This window comes from Saccopteryx bilineata, chromosome 3 (genome assembly GCF_036850765.1).
Source record: "Saccopteryx bilineata isolate mSacBil1 chromosome 3, mSacBil1_pri_phased_curated, whole genome shotgun sequence".
Lineage (NCBI taxonomy): Eukaryota > Metazoa > Chordata > Mammalia > Chiroptera > Emballonuridae > Saccopteryx > Saccopteryx bilineata.
In genome coordinates this window covers 268,654,682-268,669,469 of record NC_089492.1, presented here as the reverse complement: position 1 = coordinate 268,669,469, position 14,788 = coordinate 268,654,682, and the positions used below count along the sequence as shown (strand labels likewise).

The window sequence follows — 14,788 nt, the reverse complement described above, 5'->3', positions numbered from 1 at the left end:
AACAGCTAAGAGGTCGCAACGCGCAACGAGAGACTGATGATTGATGCTTCTCATCTCTCTCCGTTCCTGTCTGTCCCTGTCTATCTCTGCCTCTGTAAAAAAAAAAAAAAAAAAAAAAAAAAAAAAAAAAAAAAATAGCAAGAGTTATGTAAATTCTTATTCTGCACTTGCCATTACTGTTGAGAACTTTCATATATCACTCAACATCTACTATATAATATACTTCAGAAATGAGTTGTGAAGTAATTCCTGTTTCTTTTGTTTTTTTGCTTTGTCTGCAAGGAAAATCAATCAAAATTTGTACTAGATTATGCAGTTTCGTTGACCTATAGGCAGTACATTTGCTTTCTACCTAATATTTTTTTCCTTTTCATTCCCATTTTATTAATCTATTCATAAAAGCAGTAGCCTACACCCCTATATATAGCACATTTTTTTCCTTCTTTTCCCTCTGCATTCCCTCCCCTGTCCTTGGTATTACTTTTATTGCTTGGCATAGCACATTGTAGTTGCCTTTGAGTAACTGAGTTCAAGGATTTACAAGAAAAAAATGAAGATTATTGGATGCTCAGCAACATAACCAGGCCTCATAGTAAAAAGAATCAGCTACAGAGCTAGGCTGTAGCTTAGAAAACGGGCTCCTTTGTTCACTACTCAGGTTTTCCCTGCTGGTTAGTGTTTCTTCTGCTTTCTGGTAGGTATCTCAAATTCTGGTCCCTAGATTCCTCCTGGCTGTGTGCTCTTCTCTGTCTTGTCCTCATTACTAAAACACATTCACATTACAAAGGAGAGTATCTGATTGATTCACTTGATGACTTGTTGGTGCCAGGCCAGCTTTTAAGTCATTAGCCAGCTGAGAGAGTGTCTGTTCTTGGGTCATGTACCACACTTGATTGAGTAGGGTCATGTGGTACAAAGTATAGTGCCATATTAAACCTATCAAAAGGGCAACTGGTGTAGCAACACTCAGCATTATTATTCCTCCTTTAACAGTTGATTCACTTTGTTTTTTATGTGAGAAGGGGAGATAGTGAGACAGAGTCCTGCTTGCACCCCAACCAGGATCCACCCAGCAACCCCATCTGGGGCTGATGCCTGAAATAACCGAGCTATTTTTAGCACCTGAGGCTGACAACCAACTGAGCTATCCTTAGCGTCCAAGCCAGCACTCAAAACAATTGAGCCACTGGCTTCAGGAGGGGAAGAGGGAGAGAGAGAAGCAGATAGTTGCTTCTCCTGTGTGCTCTGATCGGTAATTGAAACTGGGACATTCGTATGCCAGGCTCACGTGCTATCTAGTGAGCCACTGGCCAGGACCTGATTCACTTTTTTTAAGAGAGAGAGAGAGATAGGGACAGACAGACAGGGAGAGAGATGAGAAGCATCAACTTGTTTCAGCACTTTTAGTTGTTCATTGATTGCTTTCTCATATGTGCCTTGACCCAGGGGCTCCAGCTCAAGCCAGTGACCATGGGGTCAAGTCTGTGATCCCACACTCTAGTCAGTGACCTCATGCTTAAGCTAGTGAGCTCACGCTCAAGCCAACGACTTTGGGATTTCGAACCTGGGTCCTCAGCATCCCAGGTCTACACTATCCACTGCGCCACTGCCTGGTCAGGCCTGATTTACTTTTTTTAAAAAGTTTTTCTGTTGATTTGAGAGTTGGATGGGGGGGGGGGGAGAAGCATCAACTCATTGTTTCACTTAATTGTTCCATTTAGTTGTGTATTCATTGATTTCTTCTCATAAGAGCCCTGACCAGGGGTCGAGCCAGTGAACTTGGCATGCTGGGTCGAGGCTTTATGTGCCGAGCTACCCCAGCCAGGGCCTGATTCACTTTTAACTTATTGTGGACAGTTATTAGACTGGATTTTCCCCCAATCCAGTCAGCTACATGTTTATAAATTAAGGTTTAGGTGAATTGCTGATGCCATTTCTAAAATGTTTAGGTATTTTTTTTCTCCTAATTTCATTCTTAGCCACAAAACAAAAAATAGTCTTCACCACCTTTTAGCCACAACTTAAAGTAAACACATGGTACTGATCATTGGTCCAAGAAAGTCCATCTGTTAGAGACTATGAAGGGAAGAGAAAATTCAAAATTTGAAACTAAAATGTTTCCACTCTTGTTAGTATCTCTAAATTTAGAGGAAGAAGAGATTGAGCTATGAACTGAAATAAGGTTTTGGATTATTAGCCCAAAGACTATACTTTCAGGGATCATTTCTATAGTTTGGATTACTAACCCATAGGAGTTTGAATCCTGCTTTCCCATTTACTAGAAGAGAGATGACTGTCTTTTCTAAGCTTTCATTTACTCATGAATAAAATTGATATTATTTGCCTCATGTGGTTTATAGCAGTGTTTTTCAACTGGTCCACGGACCAGTCCACCAAAAATTTCGTGTCAGGCAGTGAAAGAGTTAACCACCCTGATGTTATATGGAGATTATTGATCCAATGATCTCAATCAAATTTGCATATGCTCAGGGTGATTTCTGCTTTAGCAGTCCCAGAAATAACTACTATTTTCACTGGTCCCCAAGTCTAAAAAGGTTGAAAACCACTGCTTTGTGGGATTAAATCAGGGGTAGTCAACCTTTTTATACCTACTGCCCACTTTTGTATCTCTGTTAATAGTAAAATTTTCTAACAGCCCTCCGGTTCCACAGTAATGGTGATTTATAAAGTAGGGAAGTAACTTTATAAAATTTATAAAGCAGGCCCTGGCCGGTTGGCTCAGTGATAGAGTGTCAGCCTGGCGTGCAGGAGTCCCGGGTTTTATTTCCAGCCAGGGCACACAGGAGAAGCGCCCATCTGCTTCTCCACCCCTCCCCCTCTCCTTCCTCTCTGTCTCTCTCTTCCCCTCCTGCAGCCAAGGCTCCACTGGAGCAAAGTTTGCCTGGGCGCTGAGGATGGCTCCATGGCCTCTGCCTCAGGCGCTAGAATGGCTCTGATTGTGGTAGAGTGATGCCCCCAGATGGGCAAAACATCGCCCCCTGGTGGGCATGCTGGGTGGATCCCGGTCGGGCGCATGCGGGAGTCTGTCTGACTGCCTCCCCATTTCCAGCTTCAGAAAAATACAAAAAAACAAACAAACAAACAAATAAATAAATAAAATAAAATTTATAAAGCAGAGTTACAGTAAGTTAAAGCATATAATAATAGTTACTTACCAAGTACTTTATGTCAGATTTTCGCTAAGTTTGGCAGAATAAATCTTTATAAAACAACCTACTATGTTAAATCTATCTTTTTATTTATACTTTGGTTGCTCCACTACCACCCACCATGAAAGCTGGAGCGCCCACTAGTGGGCAGTAGGGACCAGGTTGACTACCACTGGATTAAATGATAGGATATATGTAAAGCAATCAGCAAAGTGCCTGGCACATAATAAATGCTTTCTAAATGTTAGCTCTCATCATCTCTACATCATTATTTTATTGATAATAAAGGTTACCATAGTCCATTAGTAAGTTCTTAATGCTAGTGAAAACTAAAGTTTTTTTGGATCATGAGCTGAGAGGCTTAATTATTGAATTTCTGTTTACATAGTGTTTTGCCAGGTACCAACTGGGTATACAAGAGACATATTGGGTTATGTTTTTTGTTTGTTTGTTTGTTTGTTTTTTGTTTATTCATTATAGAGAGGAGAGAGAGAAAGAGAGAGAGAGAAGGTGGGGAGGAGCAGGAAGCATCAACTCCCATATGTGCCTTGACCAGGCAAGCCCAGGGTTTTGAACCGGCAACCTCAGCATTTCCAGGTTGACACTTTATTCACTGCGCCACCACAGGTCAGGCTGGGTTATGTTTCTTGCTCTCTAATCCCCACTGTGAAATGTCAGTCCCAGAAAAAAATTTAAGGAAACTGAACCCATGGTGTTGGAATTTGGGCTCTGTCACTAGCTGTGTAACCTTGGACAAATTACTTCTCTGTGCCTGTTTCTTCATCTGTAAAATGGGAGAAATACCACATATGATTGTTTTAAGGAAAAAGTGAGTTAATATACATAAAACCCATAGGACAGTGCCTGCTATATGGGAAGTGCTATATGTAAGTTGCTGCTGCTAGAATATGATGCTTAGCATTTAAATACTTGAAGCTCAACTCCTTGAGCCTAATTGACCAGTCTTTTTCTTCTTTCAGTTTAAAGTGAATAGGTTTCTTGGTAGGAGGTTTATAGTGTATCTTTAGTTTCCATCATCAGGGCAATTTTATAGAATCTAGCCATTAAGAGATGAGAGAACTAAAAAGGACAATCGTGTTTCATTTTGAGATCAGACACCAGAATTTCCAAATCTCACCATCCTTCCTTTGATGATGCTTTGGCAGGAAAATTGTATCTTGAAATTCTTACAGAGTTGATCCCCACCCCCTTTCTCCTACATACAAACTGTAACGTCCTTTGGTGGGGGCTAGAGGGGTAGGTATTGGGGATGTGAAAGAAGGGAATAATGGCAAAGAGGCAGTTTGAATCAAGACCTTTGATTTTAGCTGCACAAATCGAGCAGGCAAGGGATTTTCTAATTAAAAGTTACTTCTCAAAGGAGAAATTTACTCCTGATATATATTTTCTTATCAAGAAGTGACATTGTTTTTCTTTCCATATTTGTGAGGTTGAACATCTTTTCATTGTTTATTGATCACTTATATTACTTCTGTGAATTGCCTATTCATGTCCTTGACCTATTTTGTTTTATGAGGAGACTTATCTTTCTAGAAAAAGAACATTAAACCTTTGCCAAATGTATTTCAGATATATTTTTAATTTTGCCAATTGCCTTCTTTTACCCTTGGATGTGCTTTTTTATTTTAACTGCACAGAAACTTGTAATGTAATGAATCTATAAATTTTCCTGAAAAGTATTATCTCATTATGGCTAGAGAATTCTGCTGAGTCCAGTCCTGCTTAGTATCATAGTTCATGAAGTAGACTGATCCGTTTAAAAGCATTTTTCCTTACAAATAAGTGATTGATTGTCACAGGATTTAAAGACTCATTGCAAACTAATATAGGCCTGAGGCTGTGACGCCAATTTTTGCTTGTAGTTTACTTCCTTTGGAGGGGACATTCTCAATCCCCACTGCTTGGTCTCTGTGCTCACATAGCGGCTTGTATTTTTTCTGTCACTACTTACTGCACTTGGGCTGTGTGCCAGGCAATATGCTAGGTCTTTTATGTACTCTGTTCTAATACTCAACTTCAAGCTAAATATTTTTGTCCACAGTTCCTTGATGAGTAAACTGGGGCTAGAAGAAATGAAATGATTTGCCCAGGATCAAAGAGCAAGTTAGTGACAGGATTGGAATTTCAATTCATCTGCCTAACTTCAAAGTATATACTGTATTTCCCCATGTTTAAGATGCTTTCATGTATAAGACACACCTTAATTTGGGGCCTGAAATTTGAAAAAAAAATTACATTAAATTATTGATCTCAAGTTTTATTCATCATAAAATTCATACAACTCCTCATCCACATGAAAAAGCGGGAAATGCAAGTAAAAAAAAACTACAACCAGTATAAAAGACGCACCCAGTTTTTAGACCCCACTGCACATATCATATCAATTTTTTGAAAAAGAGGTGCATCTTATACATGGGGGAATATGGTGCTTTTTCTACAAAGCCCAGCTCCTTGAGGCTTCCAAAAAATCAAATTGGTCCTAAAAGTTAAACTGTAAATCTTTTTTACCAGAACTTGAAAAGATGGCCTGTAGTCTAGTTAGAGTGCTCTTGTTTCCTGAAAGCATAGTAGGTAAGTTAATGAGAAGTATATGAACTAGCTGAACCACTGTCTATGGCAGTGGTTTTCAAAGTGTGATGCCCAAACCAGCAGCATCAGCATCACTTGGGCATTTGATAGAAATGCAAAATCTCAGGGCTCACCCGTACCTACAGAATCAGAAATCCTGGGGTTGGGGCCCAGCAATGTTTTATAATACCTTCAGCTAATTATTATGCATGTTAAAATTTGAGAGCCACTGGTATAGGGAAATTATTTTATTCTCTCTATCCATAATTTCTGCTTTTGTGAGCTTCAGTCTAAGTTTCAATCCTTAAGTGCAAAATTAACATTATCAAATAGTGGCAAAAGCTGGACACAGACAGGAGCTAGTTTTGAGTCCAGTTTAATATACTTAAGGCAAGTCTACCTCCCTGAACTGTAGTTTTCCAACTCTAAAATGATGTTAATAACATCTGTCTCCATGTAACAGATTTTTTTAGAATTAAGGTAATGTGTAAAGTGCTTATTAGCACCTTGCCAGACTCCCAGGTGTTTGAGCTACTGCCTTCAGCAATTTTTCTTGTTGAGCAAAAAGCTCCCACCCCCTTCTATTCTCAGTTTCTCTTGTTTCTTGAATGTATTTTGCTGTCTTGTGTCTCTAGACCTTTGTATTAGTTATTTCTCTTGGACAACCCCCACTGCCCACTCCTCTTTATCTCACTGACTTCTTATATCCTTTAGATTCTTGCTTGTAGTTTACTTCCCTTGGAGGGGACATTCTCGAATCCCCACTCCTTGGTCTCTGTGCTCACATAGCAGCTTGTATTTTTTCTGTCACTGCACATATCACAAATTTTAGAATCACCTGAGGGCAGGTACACTGTCTTATATACCACCATAGTCTAGGGGCCAATAAAGCTCCTCATACATTGTAGGAGCTAATAAATGTTGAATGAGTGAATGGTGACTGTCTTATTGTTTCTTCTTCTTCATCATCGTCATCATCATCATCATCATCATCATCACATCATCATCCTCATCATCCAAGAGCAAGCTCCCCTCTCTGGCTTGTAGTTTTTTGTGCTAACTGCATGTAATAATCCTAAATAGATAGTATTATATTAAGACCAGTGCCTGTTTTTTCTTTATCTGAAAGCTTTGACCTAGGCTGACATGGTAGTTCACTGAGTTGCTTCCTAACCTCTGATCTCTCTGTATTGCAGGTGCCTTGGTGGAACTGTGTTCTTTGATGGATCAAGTTCATCATATGCATAACCATCCACATCCTTCAGACCTCACTATTCGGTGAGTGGGTGATTAGAAGGATGAGTAAGAGTTTGGCTATAGAAAGAATGTGGCGGGGAGCTGGGGTTATAATTGTTTAATTCTAGAGGTGGAAAAAGAAGCAATATGGGATAATGGAATAAGAACTTGACTGAAATTGAGGAAACCTGGGTTCTGATACTAGCTTTGCAGTTCTTAATTAGCTATATGATTTTGATCTAATCAGTTCTCTGGTTCTTGCATCAATAAAATTAAGATGTTGGACTAATTGATGTCAAAGGTCCTTTCTAGTTTAGTTTTGAAATCTTCTCGATTCTTTTTTTTTTTTTTTTTTTTACAGAGACAGAGAGAGAGTCAGAGAGAGGGATAGACAGGGACAGACAGGAACAGAGAGATGAGAAGCATCAATCATCAGTTTTTCTTTGCAACACCTTAGTTGTTCATTGATTGCTTTCTCATATGTGCCTTGACTGTGGGGCTACAGCAGACCGGGTAACCCCATGCTCAAGCCAGTGACCTTGGGTCCAAGCTGGTGAGCTTTGCTCAATCCAGATGAACCCGTGCTCAAGCTGGCGACCTCAGGGTCTCGAACCTGGGTCCTCCACATCCCAGTCCGACATTCTATCCACTGCACCACCGCCTGGTCAGGCAAAATCTTCTCCATTCTTGATGCATTGTGATTTTACAGATTTATTCAGTTTCTTTGGTCCAGTTACCCAGAAACCTTGTGGTCATCTTTGACTCCTTTCTCTCTTATCCTATATTCAGTCTGTCATCAAATCCTGTAAGCTCAATATACAAAATAATACCCCAAACCTGACCATTTTGCATCATTTTCACTTGGATTATTTCAAATCGCCTAAATGGTCTCCCTGCTTCTTCCCTTGCCTGTGAATTGTTCTTAGCTCAGCAGCTAAAGAGATTTTTTCCAAAGCATAAGTCATAAGTCAGATTCTCTTCTTTGCTCAGAATTTTCCAGTGATTTTCTTCCCCATCTTCACAGTCCCCACATCTGTAAGGATCGTGGCCTAAGCTGATAGGGTTAGCTCACCAACCTCATCTCCTACTACTCTGTGCTTTGTTCACTCTGCTCTAGGCACACTGGCTTCCTTGCTATTTTTCAAGTATGTCAGACACTCTTCTACCTCAATTTTATACTCACTGTTTCCTCTGTAGTTGTCAGAAAGACAGTGTTTTATAATTGTTATTAGATAAATGCTGGAGTAAATTGTGAATTCAATTCCAGGCTCTTCTGCTTACTCTACTATATGACCTTGAGCAAGTTATTTAACCTGAGGATCAGTTTCCTAACACGTACAAGTTATTAATGAGAATCCTTTTCTCATAGGATTGTCATTAGCGTTAAATGAGAGGAAGTGTTTAAAGAATTCAGCAAGTGCTTGCATATATGGCTAGGTACCATATTCCCCCATCTATAAGATGCACACTTTTTTGAAAAATTTGGAATCTAAAAACTGGGCGTGTCTTATACAGTGGTTGTGGCATTTCAAATGCTGTAGATGGAACTGAGGACGAGGCAATATATATGATGACAGTGATTCGTCAGCAGACACAGATGAGGACAAGCTAATGGATGGGAGTTTTGACAGTGATGAGGAGTTGTATGAATTTTTTGATGAATAAAACTTGAATTCAATAACTTTATGTAATACTTCTTTTTCAAATTTCGGGCCCCAAAATTAAGACGCGTCTTATACATGGAAGCATCCTATACATGGGGAAATACGGTAAATATAGGATGCCATTATAATTATTTTCAGTCCTGGCTATTCCTCATAATTACCTGTGGAGAGGTCTAAAGATACAGATATCTAGGCTTTTACTACAGGGATTCTAAATCATTAAGTCTGGGGGTAGAAGAGGGGCCAGGAATCTATATCCTTTTTTGTGGGGGTGGGGGGTAAATGTTTTAAGATTCTGTTTGTTTATTTTTATTTATTTAGTGACAGAGAGGGATAGATAGGGACAGACAGAGGAAGGGAGAGAGATGAGAAGCATCAATTCTTGCGGCACCTTAGTTCATTGATTGCTTTCTCATGTGTGCCTTGATGGGGGGGGGCTACAACAGAGCGAGTGACCCTTTGCTCAAGCCAGCGACCTTGGGGCTCAAGCCAGCAACCATGGGGTCATGTCTATAATCCCATGCTCAAGCCAGTGACCTTAGGGTTTCAAACCTGTATCCTCTGCATCCCATTCTGACGCTCCATCCACTGTGCTACCGCCTGGTCAGGCTATTTATTGATTTTTAGAGAGAGGAGAGAAAGGGTGAGGGAAGAGTATATACCTTGACTGGGGAAACCCAGGGTTTCTAACCAGCTACCTCAGAATTCTAGGTCAACGCTTTATCCACTGCGCCACCACAGGCCAGGCAAGAATCTACTAAATAGCTTTCGCCCTGGCCAGATAGCTCTGTTGGTTAGAGTATCGCCCAAAGCATAGAGGTTGCCAGTTCAATCCCCGGTCAGAACACATGCAGGACAGATTGATGTTCCTGTCTCTCTCTCTCTCCCTCCTACTTCCTCTCTTGCTGTAAGTCAATAAATAAAAATTTAAAGACAAACAAAAAAAGCTTCCAGGTATTTATTAGGAACAGCCAGAGTTGAAAATGTGCTCAAATTAGCTCAGTGGGTCCTGTTCAGAAGCCCACCCCAGCCCAGCACATGAACAAAGGAGACTCACAAGAAACTAAGTCTGTGCTATTAATTGTTCAAGCTCTGAACTTGCAGTGTGGTACTCACATGATGACTTACCTTCTCTGGGAATTTTATTCTAATTTTAACTGCTGTGTCCTGAGCAACCTTGAGCTGTGTCAGATAGTGAGGTCCTGTTGGAAGTATAGCTCTGATGCAAGCAATGAAATGTAGATCCTATTCTGAATGTTTCTGGAGGGGAAAGTATTTTTTTCTTACGTAATCATTATACATTGTACGTTAGGTTTTCTTGGGACATTTGTGTATGTAGCACTTACGACTGAAGTACCTGTCTGGGATTAGGTGGCTTTGGAATTTGGAAGGAAATAGCCATTATATTATAACTTTCATATAAAATTTCCAAAATTATGAGACTTGAAATATAAAATTAATATTTGATTTCTTAAAATAATATCTTTTAAATAGTTGTATACAAATGGTCTTCTTGCTGAAATCATCTTTTCTGTTTTTACTTTCCTCTCTCCTGATAGAAACTATGCCCGGTTCCGACAGAAACCTCTGGAAAGATACAGTTTGACTCAGTGGGTTGACAGGAACAAGCGAAGCCACCAACGGTTCCAGAGTCTCTAAGACACTTAATACAATGGGATGAGTCTGTTTGTCTCATCCCGTCAGCAGTGAAGGTCCCTATCCAAGGGCCTGTTCGGACAGCATCTCATTATCTTTTGCTATTTTGTGCTTTGTAGATTTGGAATTTTATTTTTCAGAATATTTTTATTTAAAAAATTTGTCACCTTTTGGAAACACCCATTTCTGACTTGAAATTTTTTATAAAGTCTGTGTGTGTGCGTGCGCACGCGTGTGTGTTTAAGCAGTGTTAAGTTGATACAGTTTTTATTTTTTCTTTAAATTGTAGGTGGTCACCTCCTGAAAGCCAACATTAAGCCCAAAACACCCAGGCTCAAGCAACCACCCACCTTTATGCAGAAGTGAAGTGTACTGGTCCCCAAAAGAAACCTTTTAATCTGTAAAGAAGAGATTCTTTATCTGGCTGCAGGCCAGTGTTAATAATTGCTTATGACTTAGAAATGGATACAAGTTACTTTTAACTTCCCCTCTTAACTTTTTTATTTGAATTTCTAAATACCTATCAAATTTTTAAAGTTGGTAATCTAAGATGTTTGTAGTACGATGGAGCAGGACAAAAGTCCTGTTGAAAGGACAAATTAAAAGTGTAAATTTCCTCTCCTTTTTATACCTACTCTCTGCCTTTATTTTTTGGCTTTTGTTTCATTCTTCATCAGATTTACTTTGCACAATAGTATTTGCAAATCTTATATATCTTAACTTTGACAGAAGACTGCCAACTAACCCATGTTGTTTTGTTGGCTTATAACTGTCCTTTCTGCCTTTCTTCAAGAATTTTCCTTTTTTTTCCCAGTGACCACCTTGTCTCTACGGTTTGGCCAGTATATTCCTGTTAAACATGGATATGCCTCTTAAAAATAGCCTCCCTTACTGTCCTTACTGAAGAGCTGCGCTCTTAGGGTCTTGACTCCAGGACAGTCCAGTAAGCCAGTGCCAGTGAGGTGTCAGTTGGTCTTTAGTTTCATCTGCTGAACCCCAACTTTAAGTGTGAAGTCATGTGTTAGTGAGCCTCCATCCTGAGGGAGAGACTGGAAAGGCACTATGTCTCCATTATTAGTCAGCAAGAGGTACCTTGAAACCCTGGATGTTATCATCTACTCATTTGCTCAAACCTCTGATGCACATTTTCACAAAACGGCTAAAGTGGGTCTAATAGAATAGTGATTCAGTCTGTGCAGAAATGCATTACCTTATCTTAAGGTTTGGTATTCTAACCCAAGTTGATAGACTTTGTGCAGCCATCTTAATGGATGTCTTAGGAGTTTGCTATTCTTTCTTACATAGATCTTTTGGGAGCCTTTGCAGTCCAGCATTCAGGCGCTGTTTTTCACTCTCGGAAGGTTGTCCACAGTGGCCGTAGTGCAGCCTGTGGTATTAGGCCGGCTGCCTCTGGTTTTGTTATTTCATTAGCCCCATCTTTGTATGTGAGTAACCCATTTTAAACATCCTTCCCTGCTTTAGTAACTTGGGAAAAGGCTGGTCATTTAAGCCACTAATATAATTTAGATGGTTGTCCCTAAGTATTTGCTGTTTTTATCAGTTAAGGATTCTCTGTTCCTTAGACGTTTTGTTTAATTCTGACACCAAAATGCTAAAAAGTTCTGTTCAAAGGGAAGAGTCAAATCTGTTTTTTCAGCTGTCGTTTATTATATCAGTCATTTCTCCAGGTTTCCCTAAGTTAGCTTAATAGAGTAAGACAGGTAAACATCCCCCTTTGGAACTCAGTATAGCTGAAATTGTAGCCTGAATAACTAGTACTGCAGCTGTCTGGTTCCCCACAGATAACCTGAGGAGTAAAGGAACAGTGTTTTACTTAGGTGAACGTCTAAGACATGTTCCTGCCTCCCTGGTACAAAAGGGTTTAAGTCTGAATGTGTAATGGGAGCATCACCTTTGCCAAATCAAGTGAGTGACAGGTTAACTGTAAAATGTGACAATCACATTTCCTCTTTGCTCAAATGATTCTGTTTTTCCAAAGCTTTAGCAGCTTAATTAAATCTGTTGGACTGGAGGAGGCGAGAACTGTTCTCTAGTATTTAACATAATATTCTTTATGGAGAAAAAAAGCCAAAGAAAACTCATTATCAGGCATGCTCGCCTTAAAGATGGTAGTTGGTAAAATCTGGAGTATTAATCTTTTTTTAAAGATGCATAGCTCTTATTTGGTATTGGCCTCAAAGTCTAGTATTTCATGTGAATTTTGTGCTGTATTTTATGTTGTGAATATGTAACTGCCTATCTAGCTTTCTTTATCCATGATGACATTCTCACCACAGGGGTATTGATAAGCAGAGTAAACACATGCCATTCATATATAGTTTACTTATAAGCAAAGAGCCTGAAATAACCTGTAGTTTTGCATCTAAGGCAGGCCCTGCTTTACTTGAGTTTTTGTCAGGACCAATTGGGAAACAAGTTTGTTGCCTCCTCTTTATCATGTTTTTTCCCTTATAGCAGTTGTGTTTAATGTCATTAAAAAGAAATAAAAGTTCTTGTCAGTGGCATATGTACTGTGACCGTCTGTTGCAGGCTTTGAAAGAGGGTTCCTTCCTCCTTTGCGTAGGTAGGATAGTGGGGTATGGGAGGGGGTGGCAGTTAGTAGAATGTGGTACTGGGGAGGCAAGGGTGCGTCCTCCCTGTTCGTTTGAGGATAAATTACAGTGTTGAGGAAGGCGTTCCAGCAGTTAAGAAATGTTGAAATTGATTGGGATTTGCAGCTGCATATAGTGCATGTCAGGAGTCTGACATAAGGAGAGCCTGAAATATTACTGCACTGCCATTTTTGCAGAGGAAGATGGCTCAGCCTGATCAGAAAGGCACTGCCATGCATTCCTTCCCATATCTGTGTGGTTGACCTCTGTCTCTGCCTCTTGAGAGTGAGCACTGATTAAAGCAGCAGCTATCCTAGGACACTCTCCCTTTGAAAGGGCTGTGAAATCAGAATTGATAGTACAAAATTGATGCTTGTTCTTAACTGCTGCAGAAATTGACTGCTGCTAGAATCTGGGGTGAAGGTTGGATAAGTATGGGTGGATGTGGGAGACACACTGTTCCTTAGATTTCTTTTGTGAATCTAAGCTTCTTAAACTGACCCCCCAGGAGCAAGCATGAAAGAGAAGGCAATAATAGCTCAACACCTCTATTTGCCAATGCTTTCTAAACCTCAGCTCCTGCTGAGAAAATAAGTGGCAACATGTTTGGACAGGCTTTCTGTGCTGCTGTTCTATAAATTGTGTCTAGCATATATTTTACAGTCCAAGCAGAAGGTTCAATATCAGTTTGCTAAATACTTGACTATTTGATATTCTTGTCTGAATGTGAAGTGCTTCTGACCTGTACATACTTATTTTGTTCCAGTCAGGTAGACAATCCTTTGTCTAGTAATTGCTTGCTTCCTTTTGAGCAGTGGGTGACTGTAGGCTTCAAGGTTTCAGAGACCAGACTGGATTCTCTGAAACTTAGTTTGTTTCAGAGAAAAGTGAGAAGGAAAAATGGACCTTCTAAAAGGAATGGGCTCATTCTGTGACCATTCTTTAAAGCATTCCCGTTTTGAGCTTCTATATGAAGAAAAAAACCCAGGCACCTAAAACTAGGAAATTAAGTTCTCTGCTCTTCTGTCGCCCTGCTTTCTAAAGAGAAAACAACTATCCCTAAGCTGATTCGAAGGTGTGCTTGCTTTGTATGCCAGAGCACCTGTCTGGAAAAAAATTTCCACTTGTCACAGGAAGTGTCAACTGGTCAGTAGTGGAATTCCTTCATGAACAAACTCCTGCCTTGTCAATCCTTCCACCTGTCCTTTCCCTACAACAACTGGAACATGCCATCAAGAAAATCTGACCCTGACCCTGGCTAGCACCCGTTAAGAAGGGGTAGAATGTAATTGGACAGTCTTCAAAGCAGGCTATGTGCTAGTCCTGAAATATATCTTTAAGGAACTCTGTATACAAAGATCTCCTTTAGTTTAGCTTCAAGTAGCATTTGAAGGTTTGGGAATAATGTACTGATGGAGCTTGGTGGCTTTGGAGCTGGGGGGATATGATGTCCTATTTATATAAACAGTTTGTTCTTGGAGGCTACTTAAAAACAAAATCCAAAAGAAACTAAGGTGAGACGTAAGAAGTCTGAAATATTGCATGATATTTGCTGAGATGTTACATATTCCTGGAAAGGGTTGAATTAGAGATCTTAAAAGTGGGTTCTAGAGGGGACCCATACTGAACAGCTGGTGGTTAAGGGAACAGGATTGGGAGAAAAGGGCCTCCTGCCCCCTTAGAAACACTCCCCAGTCCTTCCCTGAAACCTGGGGTTTTCCTTTTGTTCCTGTGAGAAAGCCCTGGGCTCCCAGTCTGGGTGATATGTGGGGTCTGGGAATCCTGTTCTTACCTACCCCTTTGTTTTGACAGATGAGGAAGCAGCCAAGCCCCCCAAGGAATTGGCCTGAGATGTTATGTG

General features: G+C 40.1%; 1 protein-coding gene across 7 annotated transcripts in view; it reads left to right on the top strand.

Annotated features, from left to right (window-relative positions):
* The window catches only part of S100PBP (S100P binding protein), a 38,304-nt gene extending 25,467 nt beyond the window's left edge, over positions 1–12,837 (top strand). For all 7 annotated transcript variants that reach the window (XM_066269772.1, XM_066269766.1, XM_066269771.1 and 4 more), the window contains 2 exons: positions 6,956–7,037; positions 10,219–12,837. In XM_066269772.1, coding sequence (XP_066125869.1) covers positions 6,956–7,037; positions 10,219–10,318 — 182 coding nt within the window. In that variant the 3' untranslated portion in view covers positions 10,319–12,837. The remainder of the gene's footprint in view (positions 1–6,955; positions 7,038–10,218) is intronic.
* Positions 12,838–14,788: the final 1,951 nt, after the last annotated feature.